General features: G+C 38.2%; 2 protein-coding genes across 5 annotated transcripts in view; one reads left to right on the top strand and one right to left on the bottom strand.

The window, feature by feature from the left end:
* Window positions 1–370: 370 nt before the first annotated feature.
* LOC113686545 (uncharacterized) lies at window positions 371–10,140 on the top strand. Of its 4 annotated transcripts, none has more exons than XM_089207271.1 (8): window positions 371–542; window positions 4,856–5,002; window positions 5,957–6,174; window positions 6,411–6,537; window positions 7,072–7,288; window positions 7,552–7,949; window positions 8,433–8,658; window positions 8,767–10,140. In XM_089207271.1, exons 2-8 carry the CDS (start codon window positions 4,858–4,860, stop codon window positions 9,158–9,160), a joined length of 1,725 nt encoding a protein of 574 aa, XP_089063397.1. In that variant the 5' UTR covers window positions 371–542; window positions 4,856–4,857; the 3' UTR covers window positions 9,161–10,140. The 4 variants fall into 4 exon arrangements, with proteins under 4 accessions (XP_089063397.1, XP_027059983.2, XP_027059982.2 ...); XM_027204182.2 differs by having other exon boundaries at window positions 382–542; window positions 4,850–5,002; XM_027204181.2 differs by lacking the exon at window positions 371–542 and having other exon boundaries at window positions 1,845–5,002.
* The window catches only part of LOC113686598 (carboxypeptidase B), an 8,169-nt gene continuing 1,658 nt past the window's right edge, over window positions 10,129–16,639 (bottom strand). Inside the window, exons 3-10 of the mRNA XM_089207273.1 lie at window positions 15,520–15,741; window positions 14,824–14,928; window positions 13,822–13,926; window positions 13,143–13,253; window positions 12,699–12,789; window positions 11,913–12,115; window positions 11,176–11,263; window positions 10,129–10,410 (exon numbers count right to left, since the gene is read on the bottom strand). Of these exons, the coding sequence (XP_089063399.1) occupies window positions 10,229–10,410; window positions 11,176–11,263; window positions 11,913–12,115; window positions 12,699–12,789; window positions 13,143–13,253; window positions 13,822–13,926; window positions 14,824–14,928; window positions 15,520–15,741 (1,107 nt within the window). The 3' untranslated portion in view covers window positions 10,129–10,228. The remainder of the gene's footprint in view (window positions 10,411–11,175; window positions 11,264–11,912; window positions 12,116–12,698; window positions 12,790–13,142; window positions 13,254–13,821; window positions 13,927–14,823; window positions 14,929–15,519; window positions 15,742–16,639) is intronic.

The following is a 16,639-nucleotide window of genomic DNA, read 5'->3' as shown; positions in this document are numbered from 1 at the left end:
CTATTCAAAATCTGTCAACACTTGAGCAACTCTGAATTATAAAACCAATCTACTCGGCCTGACCTACTTTCTTGTGCTGAACTCTCTGTTCATAATTAACCACACATGTGGGACTTCTTTAGTTACAAAAAAGGAAATTTTCTCCCGCTAACTACTAGCCATAATACTTCGGTAGTATTTTCTACGTAATTCAGCGCAGCTGTTTGTGAGTATTCGTCGCTAATGAAATAGAACACAAAGGACATTCGATTCCTTTTGATAAGAAACGGAAAAGCTAGTTGTCATCAGAAGATTTCGTTACGTGATAACTTCAAGAACCAATTGCCAATTATAAACAAAGAAAAGATTCTCCTAATTAGCATATCTCGCTGCAGCTGCGCCATACTCTCCTTATTGAAATCTTACAATATACGTTTTTGAGTATCCTGTCAACCTTTGAGTTATCTGAAAGAAACGGGAATGGTCTAAAAGTCTCGTCTGTAACCAAAACTCTTCACATCAGAATTCCGCATTTAGTCCACTTCTTGGACTACAAGGAAAAGGTAAGAGCAAGTTCTTATGACAACCGCAACCTCGCATCTGAAAAGCTCGCTTCTGAAAAGCTCGCATCCGGAAAACCGTTCTTGAAAATTTTTTCCGAGGTAAACAAGGATCTATGTGTGATTTTGGTAGCAGAATGTTCTGTTAAGTGAGCGGGAGAAGAAATTGTGATGAAAGTTATTTAAATCTCAAAATCAAAAGAACACTTGCAAAATATTAATTCAAACAGGTATATACGAAAAAATCGCTTGAACTTTAGAAAGCTTTGATTTTTGCCTAGCTGGAATATTTTATAGTACTCCGACAAAATAGAGAAAAACGTTAAAAGATGTATACTAAACTTCGATGGTTATAATACAGGAAAAAAATTTGGCAACGATAATAACTTTCAAGAATAGACGCCACTTAATTGCAAAAAGTTAATTTAGAAAAAATATTGTCAAATGATTTTTCATTTCACATATATGTATTTTTTGACATCTTGATACTTTAAGGTTATCAAATGTAACGCCGTATTTTAATCGACGTAGGTTTTTTTTAAACTTTCTTCCTATACTTATGGAAAATGATTTTGAAGTGATGTATCGAATTTCATTTTGGGATCAACTGTTTTTAGCGTTTGGTACTTAGGCTTGCTTCCGGCAAACAAGTCAGGAGGTCTAGCTGGAAATGAAATATTATCACAAATAAGAGGAAACATGAAGCTTTCTTTTGTGCGTCGCGAATTTCTTTTCATTCTGTAAAATGCTTTTTTGACGACAAATGTAGAAGTCTCAGAATCAGATATTTGAGAGTCCTTTCAATCGAGAAAGTCAGATCGTAAATTTGAACCTCCACATCTTTTATTGCCAAAAGGTATACATTATTCCACTCAGAATATATAATTTTCCCCGAGGCAAACTTTTACTTTGACATTGATGAGTGAATCATACCGAATTGTAAAGTTTTTGGCCCAAAGTACTATCGCATGCATATTTTGAAGACCTTTTCTTCTATTGTGTTAACACCAAAATTGCTCTATATGCTCAGTAAATTCCATTTTATCTCAGCCTTTGAAACAAACATTGGCGGGAAAAGTTTCCACAAAAAAGTTTCGACATTTAAGATCTAAGGAGTATGTAGGAGGCTTTTCACATCTAAACAATGAAAAAAGAACTTCTCAAAAGATTTATTTTTCGAAACTGTCTAGACTTCGAACCCAAACCGGCCTCCCATCGTGAAAATATTGTAACATCTGGTTATGATTTTCGGATGATTTCAGCCAGTTTCCATTTCACAAAGGATCTCGAAAATTCGAATTTTTCGAAGCTTTGTTAGTATTTCAGCGAGTCAAGATCGTAATCAAGAAGAAACAGAGGTAGGAATTCAGACTAATTATTATCAAAGCCGACCGATTATTGACTGAAAGAAAACAGAGGGCCAAAAAAGATTCAATATTTGAGATTGAACAGCGTAAATAGCATTGCCATTAGCAGTTTTTAGTCTCTGAATCAATATTGTACGTTTAATAAGTCAATTTGTGTAAAATGTTGGGTTAAATGTTGATGTATTTGGATAGGATCACAACGCTGAAGACTATTAAAAAGGTTATGTTTAGAGGTTTAGCGAAGGAAACATATTCTTGAAGACGTAGATGAAAACAAAAGCTGTACAGGCTACAACTAGTGATCATTTAATATATGGTCTTCTAATGACAGAGGGTTGTTTCGAGTTGTTAAGCAACAGGTAATAAGTTTTCTTATCATTTAATATTGATTAACGAAACATCAAAATATATGTTCGGGATTGTTCCATAGAGTAGGAAGCAAGCTCTCAGATCAGGAACATTTGCGCATCAAGACTCTTTGAGGGAAGTGGTGAAGATTTTGTCAAGAAAGCAGTATACCTACCTTAAAGAAAACATGCAAAGTCTGTGCCAGGAGATTTTGAAAACCAAAGTTAGTCTAAACGACGCTCCATACGATAACTTGTCCGCCGACAAAAGTGTTCGTTAGGCGTGACCAAGACAGAATTTCTCCTTACAATATCGATACAATATCAAGCAGAAAAGTGATAAGAATAAGGAAAAATATATATTAGAGGAGTATTAACTGATCCAATATCGAAGTCTCGGGAATTGTGTAGAAAACATTAAGGAAATTACCCATGAGATCTTGGGAGTGAAGGAGTTACGAAACACTCTTCCCTTGGCTTACTTCCTTGCGTTAAGTCGATAAATATTCAAAACTCAATATTAGGTCAACAGAAATGATTAATGACAAAAAGTTTATTTCAGAAGCTTTTTCATCTTCTAACAAGAGTTTATTCAAAAGTTCCGAACAAAATTAACCTCTGAAGCGTCATGTCAAGCTTCATCATCTGAACAACTCTTAGCTTCTTTGTCACTTAACTACTGAACATACCGCCTGGCTTTCAATCGCTCACGTAGACAATAAACTTGACTGACTTCAAAAGATGCAATTGGAAAAGATGATAGAGCAGTTTTCAATTGGGTGTCAAAAAACCGAAACCAAAGTAATCCCAACAACCAATCATAACGATGGTTTACAATATCATTAACCAATGAGAACTCGACGTGAAAAACGAAGAAAAACGCGAGCAACCAAGTCGCGACTGTTTACAGTTTTTGCATCTGATCAGTTGAGGAGATCGAGCGAGTTTTCTGAACAAATTGAAGAGCAAAGTTAAATAAAACCTAAGCAACCACGGATCACTTTTGACATCCGATTGGAAATTTCTCTAAGGCTCAATTTCAAAGATCAGCTTTGATTTTAAAAAACAGGGTTTCGCTATTGTTTTAACATTACCCGAACCTTCCTCCTCATCACGTCATGTCAGTCTTAGCAGTCGAGAAGGTTCCTAAAAGGAATTCAGCCACGTATAACTTAGCTGATCTCAATGAGTATAGCCCTAAACATCGAATTCGATACATAACACCTCGCCAATCGGGCAATGAGTTTGCAATGGATGCCGTTTTAAATTTCAATAAAGTAGTATATGTCTGAACTAGAAATAATGGCAATAATTTTAATTGTAGATACCCTATACATTTTACGATAGTCATCAACTCAGGCCTTATTTTTCTTTGTAATATAAGTCTGGCGCTAATGAGAAAGTTTTTCATTACAACGTGTATGTCATTTATTTGCGCATTTTTAGATTAGCCACACATGAAACAGACCGACAGTATTAGTACAGACACAGCGCAATTAAATAGACTCTGCTTTTTGACATTTTGACTTACGTGAGTTACGCATTGACGTTCGTAGACTGTATGTATTTGCTTTTAATAGAATACTTTGTCCATCCTTTGATGACTTATTAAAACTCAGAAAAGCAAGATTAATTTCTTCTTTTCGACTCTCAAAAACCGTAGTCGAACCATTTTGGTAAGAGGAAATACTTGAGAAATATCAGGGAATGTATTGAAAAATATTGGGAATGTCTAAATCATACAAGTCTGATCGCGTTTATTAATATTTCCAGCTAAAAGGTCTTGTTTAGCGAAAGATTGTCATATATCGTATTTTTCCTCATTTAACTTTCGCGTAACGTTCTGAAATAAGCTGAAAAAGATTGTCTGCCTGCAAGTGTGTTCGGTTGGATTTGAGAGATGTAATGTTCAGATAATTGATTGAATGCAGAAGATTGGAGATAAGATTCGACTGTCGATCGATCATTACAAATATCTCCTCATCAGCCACTTTGAACTCTTTGAATCAGATCGGTTAGTATCTCTATTCTATGCAGTGTCTTTAATTTTTTGTATTTATGTAGTCTATGATTACTTCAATTTTATCTCGACGACTTTCTGGCATTGATTTTGAAGCCAGGGTTCATTTCCGTTTAGTTTTTTTTTTTTATTATTTTTTTATTTTTTTTTTTTTAACTACATGTGTATAGTTATAAACTCTTTTATGGTTATCTTCACTTTTACATTTGTTAAGCTTTCTAGATTATAACATTTTTCTCTTGATGGGGCTAACAGTAATTTTGCTCTCCAGGGCGATGAATTTGATTTAGTGAGCATGCGAATCATCCATTTTAAGAAGAGACCAATTATGCAAAGTAGTTATTATTAATTTCAATTATTAATTTCAATTATTAATTGAAAGATGTCAAACACGTTTAGACAGTGTCGAAGAAAGAAAATGTTCAAGATTTTATGAGGCGCTAGGTGGATGAAATTACAAACTGTGAAATGATGAGCGAATCAAGATGGCGTGCAATTCAATGAAAATATATAATAATGAATTGTTTGTGGACTGAAAAATAACTTGTTTTTGGTGACAAACCTGTTTTTATTGAGTCTTAGAGATGATCCCGCTGTGGCTATTGCCAGTTTTCATATTGATTCTTCATCCACAATGCTCGCTGTTCAGAGCAGAGGGAGGATATCCAAGGAATGAGAATGGACAGCAGCAAAACTGGCGGTATGCGGTCTACGAACGCAAGGAAAAAGGTTTGCCAAAACATAAGGAAATATGGAAGCTAATGAACATAGAGAACATGAGCTGGGAAAATCATCGCCCTATACTACCTTCTTTCAAATACAACTTTTCAGATCTAATTTTACCAACTATTCGTACTGTCCAGCTGCCGTGGTCATGACTTCTCGTTTATCATGATGAATTTATTTTGACATGATGAATTTATTTTGACATGATGATGCCCATTATGGGTGACGGGTTTTGTACACCGCTGAAAATTTACTATACGTGACACGTCTGTCGCTGAATTTTCAAAAGTCAATTTTGGAAAAGAACACTCTTTCACATAAAGGACATTATATTTATTGAATTATAGGGAGTTGATCTTAGCACATGTTCCATTGGATAAAGTAAATCCCCGTTATAGGTGCTGTGCCAAAGGCTACCTTCTACACGTGGACTCGAAAATCCGAGGATCGATGATGTCAGATGTTCTCGAGTGTTGAATAAACGTTTTCGTGAGCAGTGAATTGGCCCAAAAATCATTTCCTATAATTTAGGTATTTTTTGGCACCCTACATACTTTTAAGTATTGAAAATAGGTAGTTTCTATATGCTTTTGGTCTGTTTGGTCTCACTAAAAAATCGAAAAGTAGATCCCTTCTTCACCCCATGCATAAATGACCGACTCGATCAGTATTCATTTGTGATAATGTAGATAAGCCCAACTAACCTCTTCAGTGTGTCTAAGGAAAAATAAAACCTTAACTCAAAGATGAGGCTATTTGCATGGGTTAATTTACACGAGTACAAAAGAATACTAACTGGACCTGTCAGTTATTTATAATGTCTATGCCAATGATGATCTTAACGATGGCTTGTACGACATCAAGGAACTGTGCTGCCAAATTTTTTCACGCATGCTCTGGATACAGTTTGAGCCATCTATGATTGGTTCACTGTCCTGGGTCATTTTCTGTCAACAGGCAGGGCATTGAAGAATCACGTGTTCTCCTCAAGAATTGTTCGATCAGAAATAGAGTGTTCTTTGACATGCTTGCGCTACGAGAGGTGTGAATCGTTTAACTATCGAGACAATATTGTTGAAGGACCACACATTTGCGAATTGAATGACCAGACGAGATTGAAGAGGTCGCATGATGTACAACCAAGAAATGGTTTCTCATATTACGACTCTGAATTGGTAAGTTTTCCTTTCCGTTTTAAATTAATAAAATGCGACTCCAAAAATTTCGTTAAAAGAGTACGCAAGTTTGGAAGGACCAACAGAACCAACATCTCTATGGCTATTTTCACATAAAATGTAATATTTCGAACTCTCTTAAATCCTTTCCTACCATAGCCAAAAATACGTATTTCCCAAAGCAACTCCATCTCTTAATATGAAAAATTCTAAAATATCAGTTTTTATTTTCATAGAAACCCTGCTTAAACGTGAAATGCCAAAATGGTGGAACATGCCATCCAGTGTTGAACAGCATAATAGCTCCTTATTGTTGCCAGTGTCGCGAACGTTACGCTGGTGATCTTTGCCAACATCTAAAGGGTGAGAATTATAAACAACTTTTAATATTGTGTATCGCAGTACAAAATTGTTGTTTGAGACGGCATCCCCCATACGCATATTACACCAGATCTTAACTCCCACTTGCTATTTTTAGAATCAGGGTAACAGGTCCAGTCTTTCCTTAGCATTTCTCGAATTTTTTGGATGGAGACCAATGAGGTGCAATTTGACTTTAAAGATCAAAAAAATTTCGCGACACAGGATTGGCTATCCGTGGATCTTTGAGGAACCTTAGAGAACGGGAATGTTCTCAAAATTACTCACGTGATGTCGTCACGAAAATTATACAAAGAAAAACGTAGTTCCTTGAGAAGAAACTGGGCCAGATTTCCATTCTTTGTTGGGCTGGATTGCATTAAGATAGGGGTCGTTACATACAAAAAGGCTCAAGGATATTCCATTTAGGATTGCGTAAGTTTTAAGGCTTTCTGTTTCCTTTTCTCCTCTAGTAAAATCCCGCGAATTGAAATAATTTGTTGTTTGGTTTTAACTGCCCTTACGTCTCCCGCGCAGGTTTCCGTTTCACCAATGGCAGTTCAGGAGATCATGTGTTAGTTTCAGTCGGCGTAAGCATTCAGATGACGTCATTGACAGTTTGCCTCCGATTTAAAGCCACTCCAAGGCAATATGAAGTTAGCACTCCTTTGTCATACGTAACCAGTGATTTCACCAGCGCTTTACAGCTTTACACAAATGGGACCATAAGAATTAACATCAACGATCAATTCAGGTAAGCTATTTGCGCTTAATAAAAGTTTGAAAAACTGTTACTGAGACATAAAAGGCAAAAAAAAGGTATGCGTTTGTCGTCATGAAAATTATACAAAGAAAAACGTAGTTTGTGCTCCTTGTTTGCATATCGGTTGGATAGGAAGAATATCGCCTCCAAGTGTAAATTTTGAAGGAGGGTCTATCTTACATAGTTCCATTTTATCAGGCATAGTAAAATCATCCCAGTCAGTCACAAAACTGTTATCCATCTTTGTATCTTAGTGATTTTCCGTATGTCTCTGTTTTGGATAACACCTGGCATCACGTGTGTTTCACGTGGGAAACAGCTGGAGGAAACATCTCACTCTATGTGGACGGCTTTCTGATTGGAAAAAAGCAAAGTGTGAACCCGGGAATGGTTTTCAACAGTTCAGGATCTATAGTGATTGGGCAGTTGCAGAGACTGGTTGGCGGCGAATTTCACAAGAATGAATCTTTCTTCGGAGATATTACGGATGTGAATATGTGGAAAGCTGAGTTGTCAATCAGCACTATAACGAGGCTTTCACAGAGCTGCTATAGTCACATGGGTAGCTTGATAAGCTGGTACGCATTTCGAACTGGGAAGGAGCAGTTCGTTAACGAGACAAACAGTAACTCTTCAGAATGTCTGGGGCTTGGTGAGTACACGTGTCAAGTAATCTACTGTCATTTTCCGATTAGCAATAAGAGAGAAAAATTATAGGAAAGAAATCAAGTTAGTTACCAACTCAGTCAGCCACTAATGCATCAGTCTAGCAGTCAATCAGGTAATCATTTAATTTGTCTTTTAACTCAATAACTCAATGGTTCTTTCAGTCAGTCAGTCAGTCAGTCAGCCAGTTAGCCAGTCGGTCAGTCAGTTTGTGAGTGAGCAATTTGGTAAGTCAGCGAGTTAGTTAGTGAGTGAGTGAAAGAGTAAGTGAGTCGGTCGGTCAGTCGGTCGGTCGGTCGGTCGGTCGGTCGGTCGGTCAGTCGGTCGGTCGGTCGGTCGGTCGGTCGGTCGGTCGGTCGGTCGGTCGGTCGGTCGGTCGGTCGGTCGGTCAGTCGGTCGGTCGGTCAGTCATCCACTTGGCCAATCATTCATTTCATATTTGTTGTTTTATTTTGTTGTTTACTGTCAGATCCCCATTTCGGCTACGATTTGGAATTTCCAAGAAGAACCAACGAAGACTATGTTTACGGCCCGACGCTCTCAGCTTTGTCAGCTTTTACTGTGAGTTTGTTTGTGAGCTTCACAGACAACGGCGACAAAACATACTTCAACTACTACGCTAGTGGAGCTTACAATGAAATATTTATTCATGAAAGGAATAAGGAGTTTATAGTTCGAATAAAAGACGTAAAAAGGTAATGTAACCCAAAATGGCCTGAGGATGTGTGAGTTCATATTAATGATTTACGGCTCATATGAGATGGTTCAGTCTCCAGGATAACTTAATACTCTTTTGATTTCAGGCAACATAGTTTTGTCATTCCACCGGACGGTACCTGGCACCACCTCGCCATTACATGGGAAAATACGAATGGTTTTTATGAAATATTCCTGGATGGTGTGGCTTTTGGAAGTGGTAAGGAATTGGAAAAGGGAAAAACGATTCATCCTAGTGGAAGTGTTGTCATTGGAAACGATAAAGACTTAAATGGTTTTCAGGCCAGAGATGCTTATGTGGGAAACATTTCACGAGTAAATCTGTGGGATTATGTGCTGCCTCGAGAAACTATTTTATTGCTCTCCCAACGCTGTGGAATGGAAAGTGGTAATGAAGTATCCTGGAGGGATTTCAAGGAGGGACCTTATCATGGTGTGGTCAACATCAAGGAACCTTCATCCTGTCAAAAGCTTCAATAAGAAAAGAGAGACTTATAAAAATTGAAATGAGGACATAAAATTATTCTATGGGCCATTGGTCAATCTGATGTTTGATGTTTTTTGTAAAAAGTCCGGGCTTTTCATACAGGATCCGCAACGGAGAAACTAAGCTTAGAATAGCTGCTTTTATTCTATCGAAGAGCTAAAAAGTCCAGATTTGGGATAGGAGGAGGGAGATAAGATAGCTAGCCAATCTCCTCACTCCCACTCCACAATCCACTTATTGAAACGATTGCGATACACTTACAATGGAACGCTTTTTCATTGAATGTCGTAAAACCAAAATTAATTTAATGACAACGCTCAACCAAAGAACACCAAAGCAAAGAAAATTTCGAGACAAGCCTGTGAGAACACTATGAAAAAACAAGCTAAGGTAACATGATTTATTTAGACCAATCACAGAGCGAGACAGAGAACCTAATTCAAATTCGAATCACTTTCGATACTCGATTTGAAAGTGCTCTAATATTTTCGCTTAAAGGAATAGATGATCGCAATATAAAGTGGTATATTTTGTCATCATGTACGGCTCTTAAATTTATGACAACGATTCACTTTTATCCATGGCATTTTAAGGTGTTACTGAGTTTGTACATGGTGTTGCAGGTTTCAGTTTGGTACTTTGTGTGTGGTGGGCATACCCTACCCAAATAAAACTGAAATAAGGAAGTGTTTAAAGGCACCATACCCCCCCTTCTCTGACTCTCTACAAAGATGAAAATCCTTATCGACGAAGAATTAAACTTTGATTTAGTCTATTACAAAACAGCAATTGTGGAGTCCACCCTCTATTGCTGAATGATAACTCAAACACTTTATCACTGGCATCATTACGATGCTGATGACTGCGCAGATTCTTAGAACTGTTATATTGTTCGCAACTTTATAACAAATAGAGGTCTTTTCGGACTGTGATTGATATAGCAGTGATTAAACTCTCACACTTTAAAATCAAATACTTCCTTTAATCAATATTCTCTGGAAATTTTTTTCCCGGGACATTTTTCAATGGTAATTATAGCGCAACTGACAGACACTTCTTCATCAGATTTTAAGTGCTGCACCCATTGCCTTGATGGCAGCGAATGTCTCCAGACCAGTTGGTATTATCTGATTGGCTGGCAATAAAAAGCCATATTGTCCCTTATCTCTCAGTTCCAGGGCAAATGAGTACCTCACGCCAAGGACCCCATATGCCCAGTCCTTTGTAGATCCTGAATTTGCGTCTGAAAAAGGACATAATGAAATTTATATTAATAAATTCAACTCAATGATCTAACTTTACGAATTGTTTAACAGTCAATACATAACAGATAGCTAGTCAATCAAATTCTAAGCCAACCAAACAGTTAGCCTGTACATCGATCAATCAATCAAACCGTCGATTAAACAACCAATCAATCAAACAAACGAACGAGAAACCAATCAGAAAATGACATGAACAAAATAAGGAGGTAGCCGTTTAAATTTTCCCACAAATTTCCATTTGAAAAAGATTCTGATCATATTCCCCCACTATGTCACAATAAGCAATATGTCATATCTAAGTTATAATATTTTGTCATTTCTGATCGATCTCTTTGAGACAAAGCTCGGTTGTTGATAGTCAGAGAGTAAATATGTTCTTGATCGTTATTAGTTTCGCAGTATTTGTGGCCTCATTTATTTATTTTCTATCACTGTTAATGCTGTTTGCAAGGCCGGAATTGCAAGAATTTTAATGATTTAAGGAATTCTATGAGCCTCCAAAGTTATCTCTGTTTTATCCTCTATTTCATGCTCGACTTAGGGTTTCGTTTGGAGGCGGGCAAGTTCGAATGATCATAAAAGAAACGACTGTTTTGCACCAATGTTTTGTTTCACAACCAAATGGGCTACTAGTGTCTAAGATTCTAAGCTTTAATGTGACAATCAACTCACACATGACTTTTAGAAAACCTCTATAGCAATAGAATGCAACAAGATTTTCTTATCATAGTTTTGCAACTCACAAATAATAATAGACGAGGGACCAACTCTATATTGCGTCCGGTATCCAGCATTATAAAGTGCGTTGACTGCAATGTCAGAGACACGTTTCTGAGTGGAAAAAAGCAAGCAAATTATAAAAAAACCATAACAACAGAATGCTTATAGTCATGATTGCTAATACGATTTATGCAACAGCTGCTCTAGTCTGTAACTATGAACTTAACCTCAAGACATCAAACTATCGTCTTAGCCACGACTCGCCCCACCCTCCCTCTCCTTTCAGTGGAATAATTTTTGCAAGCAGAACATTAACCCTTTGACTCCACACATGATAAACTTAGGGTGTGAGTATAATCTGTATTTCAGGGGGGTTCTGTTAGGAAAAACTTATCACTCCTAGGGGTCAAAGAATGAAGATAATGCAAATTATTTCCCTATCACATTCTTCAATGTTTATCGTCTTTCCAGCCAATAAAAGCGGACTCTGAGCCCTTTCCTTGGAAATTATCGACCGTTTGTTATGCATCGCCTAGCAGGGGCAGAGGATTTTGGTTTTCTCTCGATGACATTTACCTGATCCCCCCATAAGGCTGTGTAGTGTTCTAATGATCCCCCTCATTGGCAGTCAATCAACAGTCAACTTTTTACATTCCTATTTACACTACGTTGGTCCCCCCTTCCGTTCCCCCTGTGTGATATCCCTTAAAACTCCTCAGACCTTTCCCCCCTAGGCAATCAATATTGACTGCTCTCTCACCAGCTCCGTGTAGTCTTTTGGGTAGGCTCTTTTGTAACCCCAGGGGGTCATCCAGAGTTGACTGTAAGCATGAATGTCCATGTAACCAATCAGGTTTCTTCGATTTTTGTAAAGATATCGAGCCACATTCCTGACTTCGATCTCAGAGAAAGGTCGTGGTCCGTGGTAGGTATCCCTGCATGGGTTGCTACTAGTACCAACTCCTGAGAAAGTGAAAAACGAGTTATGTGCAAAAAACGTAAGTAGACGAGTGTTCGAGTCCTGACGGGGAATTTTGATTGGTCTTAGGTACCAGTCATTTTTTATCACTGGGGGGAGGGCAGAGGATTTTTGGGGATCACATGGTTTCCAGGGGTAACGGAAGGGTGATCAGCCGTCGCTAATAACGTATAAAGGGAGAATTTACAAAGGGAGAATTAATGGCAAATTAATCGCCCATGAGGGAAGCAAGGGGAGGGGGGGGGGTTTGGAGGGCGTCATAAGAGTAATTTAGAGCCTTATGGAGAATCAGGCAAATGTTATCGTGACAAAAGACAAAATCCTCCATTCCTCCACAAGAGATTATAGATTATGACTAGTCCCTTATTGCTTTACATCCATTGACATGGGAAGTTCGAAGTGTGTTCGAAAGTATCCATTTCTTGCAGCAATTTCTGTGATGCGAACACAAATCTTACGTTGGAGCTTAAAGTTTGCGATCTCAATATACGTTCTTTAGTACTGACCTCTTGTTAAAGTAGAACTCCATCTTTTTTTAAAATTGGTAGTAATTATCATTAACATTACCTGCCCATCCGAAGTTCCAGTTACGGTTGGGGTCTGTGCCTAGGCAACTAGACCCACTATTTCGAGACATAGTCTTTCTCCACATTCGATTCTATAAAAGTTTAATAGTTAGTTATCAGTTTAAGGTTTTCCAATTCTCCGATCACTTTTACGACTTTGCCCGAATGACTTCAAATGACATAGCGTGGCACTTCGTAACATGTTTGAACGCGAGCCAGGAAACTGGGATGAGTACATGAAGTCGAGGCTCATTGGAAACTTTCATGGAAGAAATATTATGAAACCAAGTGCTCATGCTTTTTAACTGCTGTTTAAACAAATTCTCGTCGCTTAACTGAAAATATTTTATGATAGGGCATAAAGGCCACTTAGTTCAAGGTAATTTAGGAGCCGCATGGCTTGTACTTCTCTTAAAACGTTCCTTTGGAGTTTTGTTGCACTTACCCCGGTGTGAGTGAATTCATATCCATCCACATTAAATACTGGCATGATCACCCAATCCAGCCTATCCACCATGTTAGTGACGGACGCGTCTTTGCCATATTTCTTCAGCATCTGTTCGTAAATTTAAAAGAGCCACCAGTTATAACAATAATGTGCCCCAAGGAGCCCTTAAAGAGTTTTCATGTCCGAAGGAGACGGGATCCAAGCGTCTATATACCGTGTGCAGTCTCCTCACGCAATTGCGTAGCACGACATGTGATGACGGCTGTAAATGAATTCAAAAGAACCCGGCCTGAATTGTTTTCAAAAGCTGAATGATGTTGCTTTATATAGATTTAATTGTGTTGATTTCTTTTGACATGTCAGTCAGCTCTCAGAAACCCTTTCGAGCCATTTTCAAATGCAAGCACACATCACACACATCATCATCACACATCATCATCATCAGGAAGCTCACATCACTGCTTAAGGGAAATAGATGAAGTCGCCCCTTGCATGATCAACCCAAGTTCCATCGACCTGATGTATGGTTACGTCGCCCCCAACTTGAAATTACATCGCCCCAGACTTTTCACCTAAGTTTATGCGAGGTTACCACGAAATACAAGCACGCAAGTTAATAGGTTTGCCTATTAGAATTGACATGTTTGATTTATGTTAACAAAAAACTCAAACACACCTGATTTATCATGAACATACAAGTCGCAGGAGTGATCCACTCGCGAGCATGAATTCCACAGTTAATAAAAAATGTTTTGCGTCCAGCGTTAGGATTGGATGATATCTAGACAAAAAAAACATAAAACAAATACAAATTAGAGACATAATAGAGAACTTAAGCAAACTGCGACGGCAAAAAGGATGTGGCAAAGCATAAGATCTAATGGTTAGAACAACACCAACACGTGCGTTTCAAAACTTTGTACATTTCTTAGCCGTCCTCTGCAAAACAACAACGTGAAATCACCAGAATTTGCATCGTCTGCGAATGGAAACCGCGATGGCAAATTATTTTAATTTCCATTTGGAACTAAAAGCTGCTTATATACGTTAGGCCGAGGTTAAGGCGCGCGCGCGCGCGCGCGCGCGCGCGTGTGTGTGTGTGTGTGTGTGTGTGTGTGTGGGGGGAGGGGGGAGAAGGTAAAGGCATGCAGCCATTGTCGAAATTCTTACTAAGAATAGAAATTCATTTTTCAATCGACGACTTCCTCGACGTTGCCGTCCTGACTACTTAAGGTCCCTGATATCAAACACGAAGACACCTTCAATTTCTTCAGCGATGTGCAGCTGACCAGCTGACCCTTCAATTACAAAAATACCCATACCCACTCTCCAGGTTCCCCCCCCCCCCAATCCACCTCTCCCTCCCCCTCCCCCTCCCCCCAGGTAATTAATGACTCTTTAATAGCTTATGGTGAGGCTTAATAAAATATAGGACATAAAAACAATCAAAGTAAAGATAATCCGTACGTAGAAAAAACAAAATATTCTTGGACATTTTTCCGAGTTTTACCACAGTAGCAGAGTTTGTTTCGTTTTTCTTCGAAGATTTAGGTCTTGTAATCTTAGTAGAATTTGTATGTCAATGTGTCAATTTACACATACACATAAAGACACAATTGAAGGACCCTGGCAATTGAAATAAAATGAAATTACCCCAAATTACTTCTGAAAAACTCACCTTTACAGCATAAATCGTCCTTTTCTCGTATGACGTGCCGAACTCTTCCACTAAACTTGCCAAATTTGGATGAGAAGAAACAAGGCTCCTGAGTTCATCTACCATCTACAAAATTTAAACATAATTATTAAAAATCTATTCATCGTGACGAAAATTAATTTGGAGTTAAACAACCGGCTTAGTTGTCATAGAAGAGAAAAGTTTGAAAAATCAAGTCAAAGTTCCCCATGCAGATTCAAACTCCTATTTGAGGTGAAATGCACTCCTAACTGAATCACGGGGAGTTTGCTAGTTAAGACATAGGTAAATATTTTTTCTAGCCCAATTCCTCCTCGGAAATAAGCGAACGAAGAGGTATCCTGCGGAAATATCACCGCTGAATTACCCTTTATCCATTTTTTTATTCACTTGAAATGATCCGATCGTCGTGCATACTTCCACTGCTGCGCTGTCCTGAAGACAGAGTGAGTGGTATGATACATTTTGAGCTTGGTTATCCAATAGTGAATATTTTGAGAGCTACTGGCCATAAATATCGAGAACCCGCAGACGGTTGCAAGATTTCGTGCTTCATTTTATTTTTCCTAGTGAACCTTTTTGATAAACTTTTCCCAAAAATTATATCAAAAGGTGACAATTGGCCCGCATACCACTAAGATTAGGCATGTTTTGCAAATGTAAGTGATCTGACTTCACCGGAGTTAGCCTATTGTAACGACCATAGTCGTATGCTCTTGCTGATCGGGCTGGAGGCGGGTTCTCACTTTCCAACAAGTCTTGCACATCCGGGATAAGAATGGTAAATATGATCCCATTAGACTCCAGTAGCTTAGCGAGACGAGGGTACTGCAAAGCACTCACACGAATATCAACAGCTGCACCTACGTGGGAGGGGTGAGTCCAAAAATCTACTTCGAACTAAATAGGCACAAAATAAAAACGTAAGTTACACTTAGTGAGATTATAAATCAAGGGTGCTACTCTTCTATTTTTAGAGGCGCTAATTTTTTCGCTCTCACAGCTGATCGTCTCTCTCTCACACCCACTTCATTAGCCTTAAAAAAAAAGGAAAGAAAGAGAGAGAGAGAAATAAGAGAATGCTATTTATTTTCCACACTGTTGTCACTTTTCTTAGCCTTATTCTCGTTCTGTCATTCTGTCACGCTGTCACTCGGTCACTCTGTCACTCTGTCATTCTGTCACTCTATCATTCTGTCATCCGATCATTCTGTCATTCTGTCACTCTATCATTGTGTCATTCTGTCATTCTATCATTGTGTCATTGTGTCATTCTATCATTCTATCATTCTATCATTCTGTCATTCTATCATTCTGTCATTCTGTCAGTCTATCATTCTGTCATTCTGTCACTCTGTCATTCTGTCATTCTATCATTCTGTCATTCTTTCATTCTGTCATTCTGTCAGTCTATCATTCTGTCATTCTATCATTCTGTCATTCTTTCATTCTGTCATTCTTTCATTCTGTCATTCTGTCAGTCTATCATTCTGTCATTCTATCATTCTGTCATTCTATCATTCTGTCATTCTGTCAATCTATCATTCTGTCGTTCTGTCGTTCTGTCATTCTGTAATTCTGTCATGCTGTCACGCTGTCACGCTGTCACTCGGTCACTCTGTCACTCTGTCTCTCTGTCATTCTGTCACTCTATCATTCTGTCATTCTATCATTCTGTCATTCTGTCATTCTGTCAGTCTATCATTCTGTCATTCTATCATTCTGTCATTCTGTCATTCTATCATTCTATCATTCTATCATTCTGTCATTCTGTCATTCTATCATTCTGTCATTCTGT

This window comes from Pocillopora damicornis, chromosome 5, assembly GCF_964200805.1.
Source record: "Pocillopora damicornis chromosome 5, jaPocDami1.2, whole genome shotgun sequence".
Taxonomy (NCBI): Eukaryota; Metazoa; Cnidaria; class Anthozoa; order Scleractinia; family Pocilloporidae; genus Pocillopora; species Pocillopora damicornis.
Note: the sequence above shows the minus strand (reverse complement) of the source record. Positions and strands in the feature narration are given on the sequence as shown.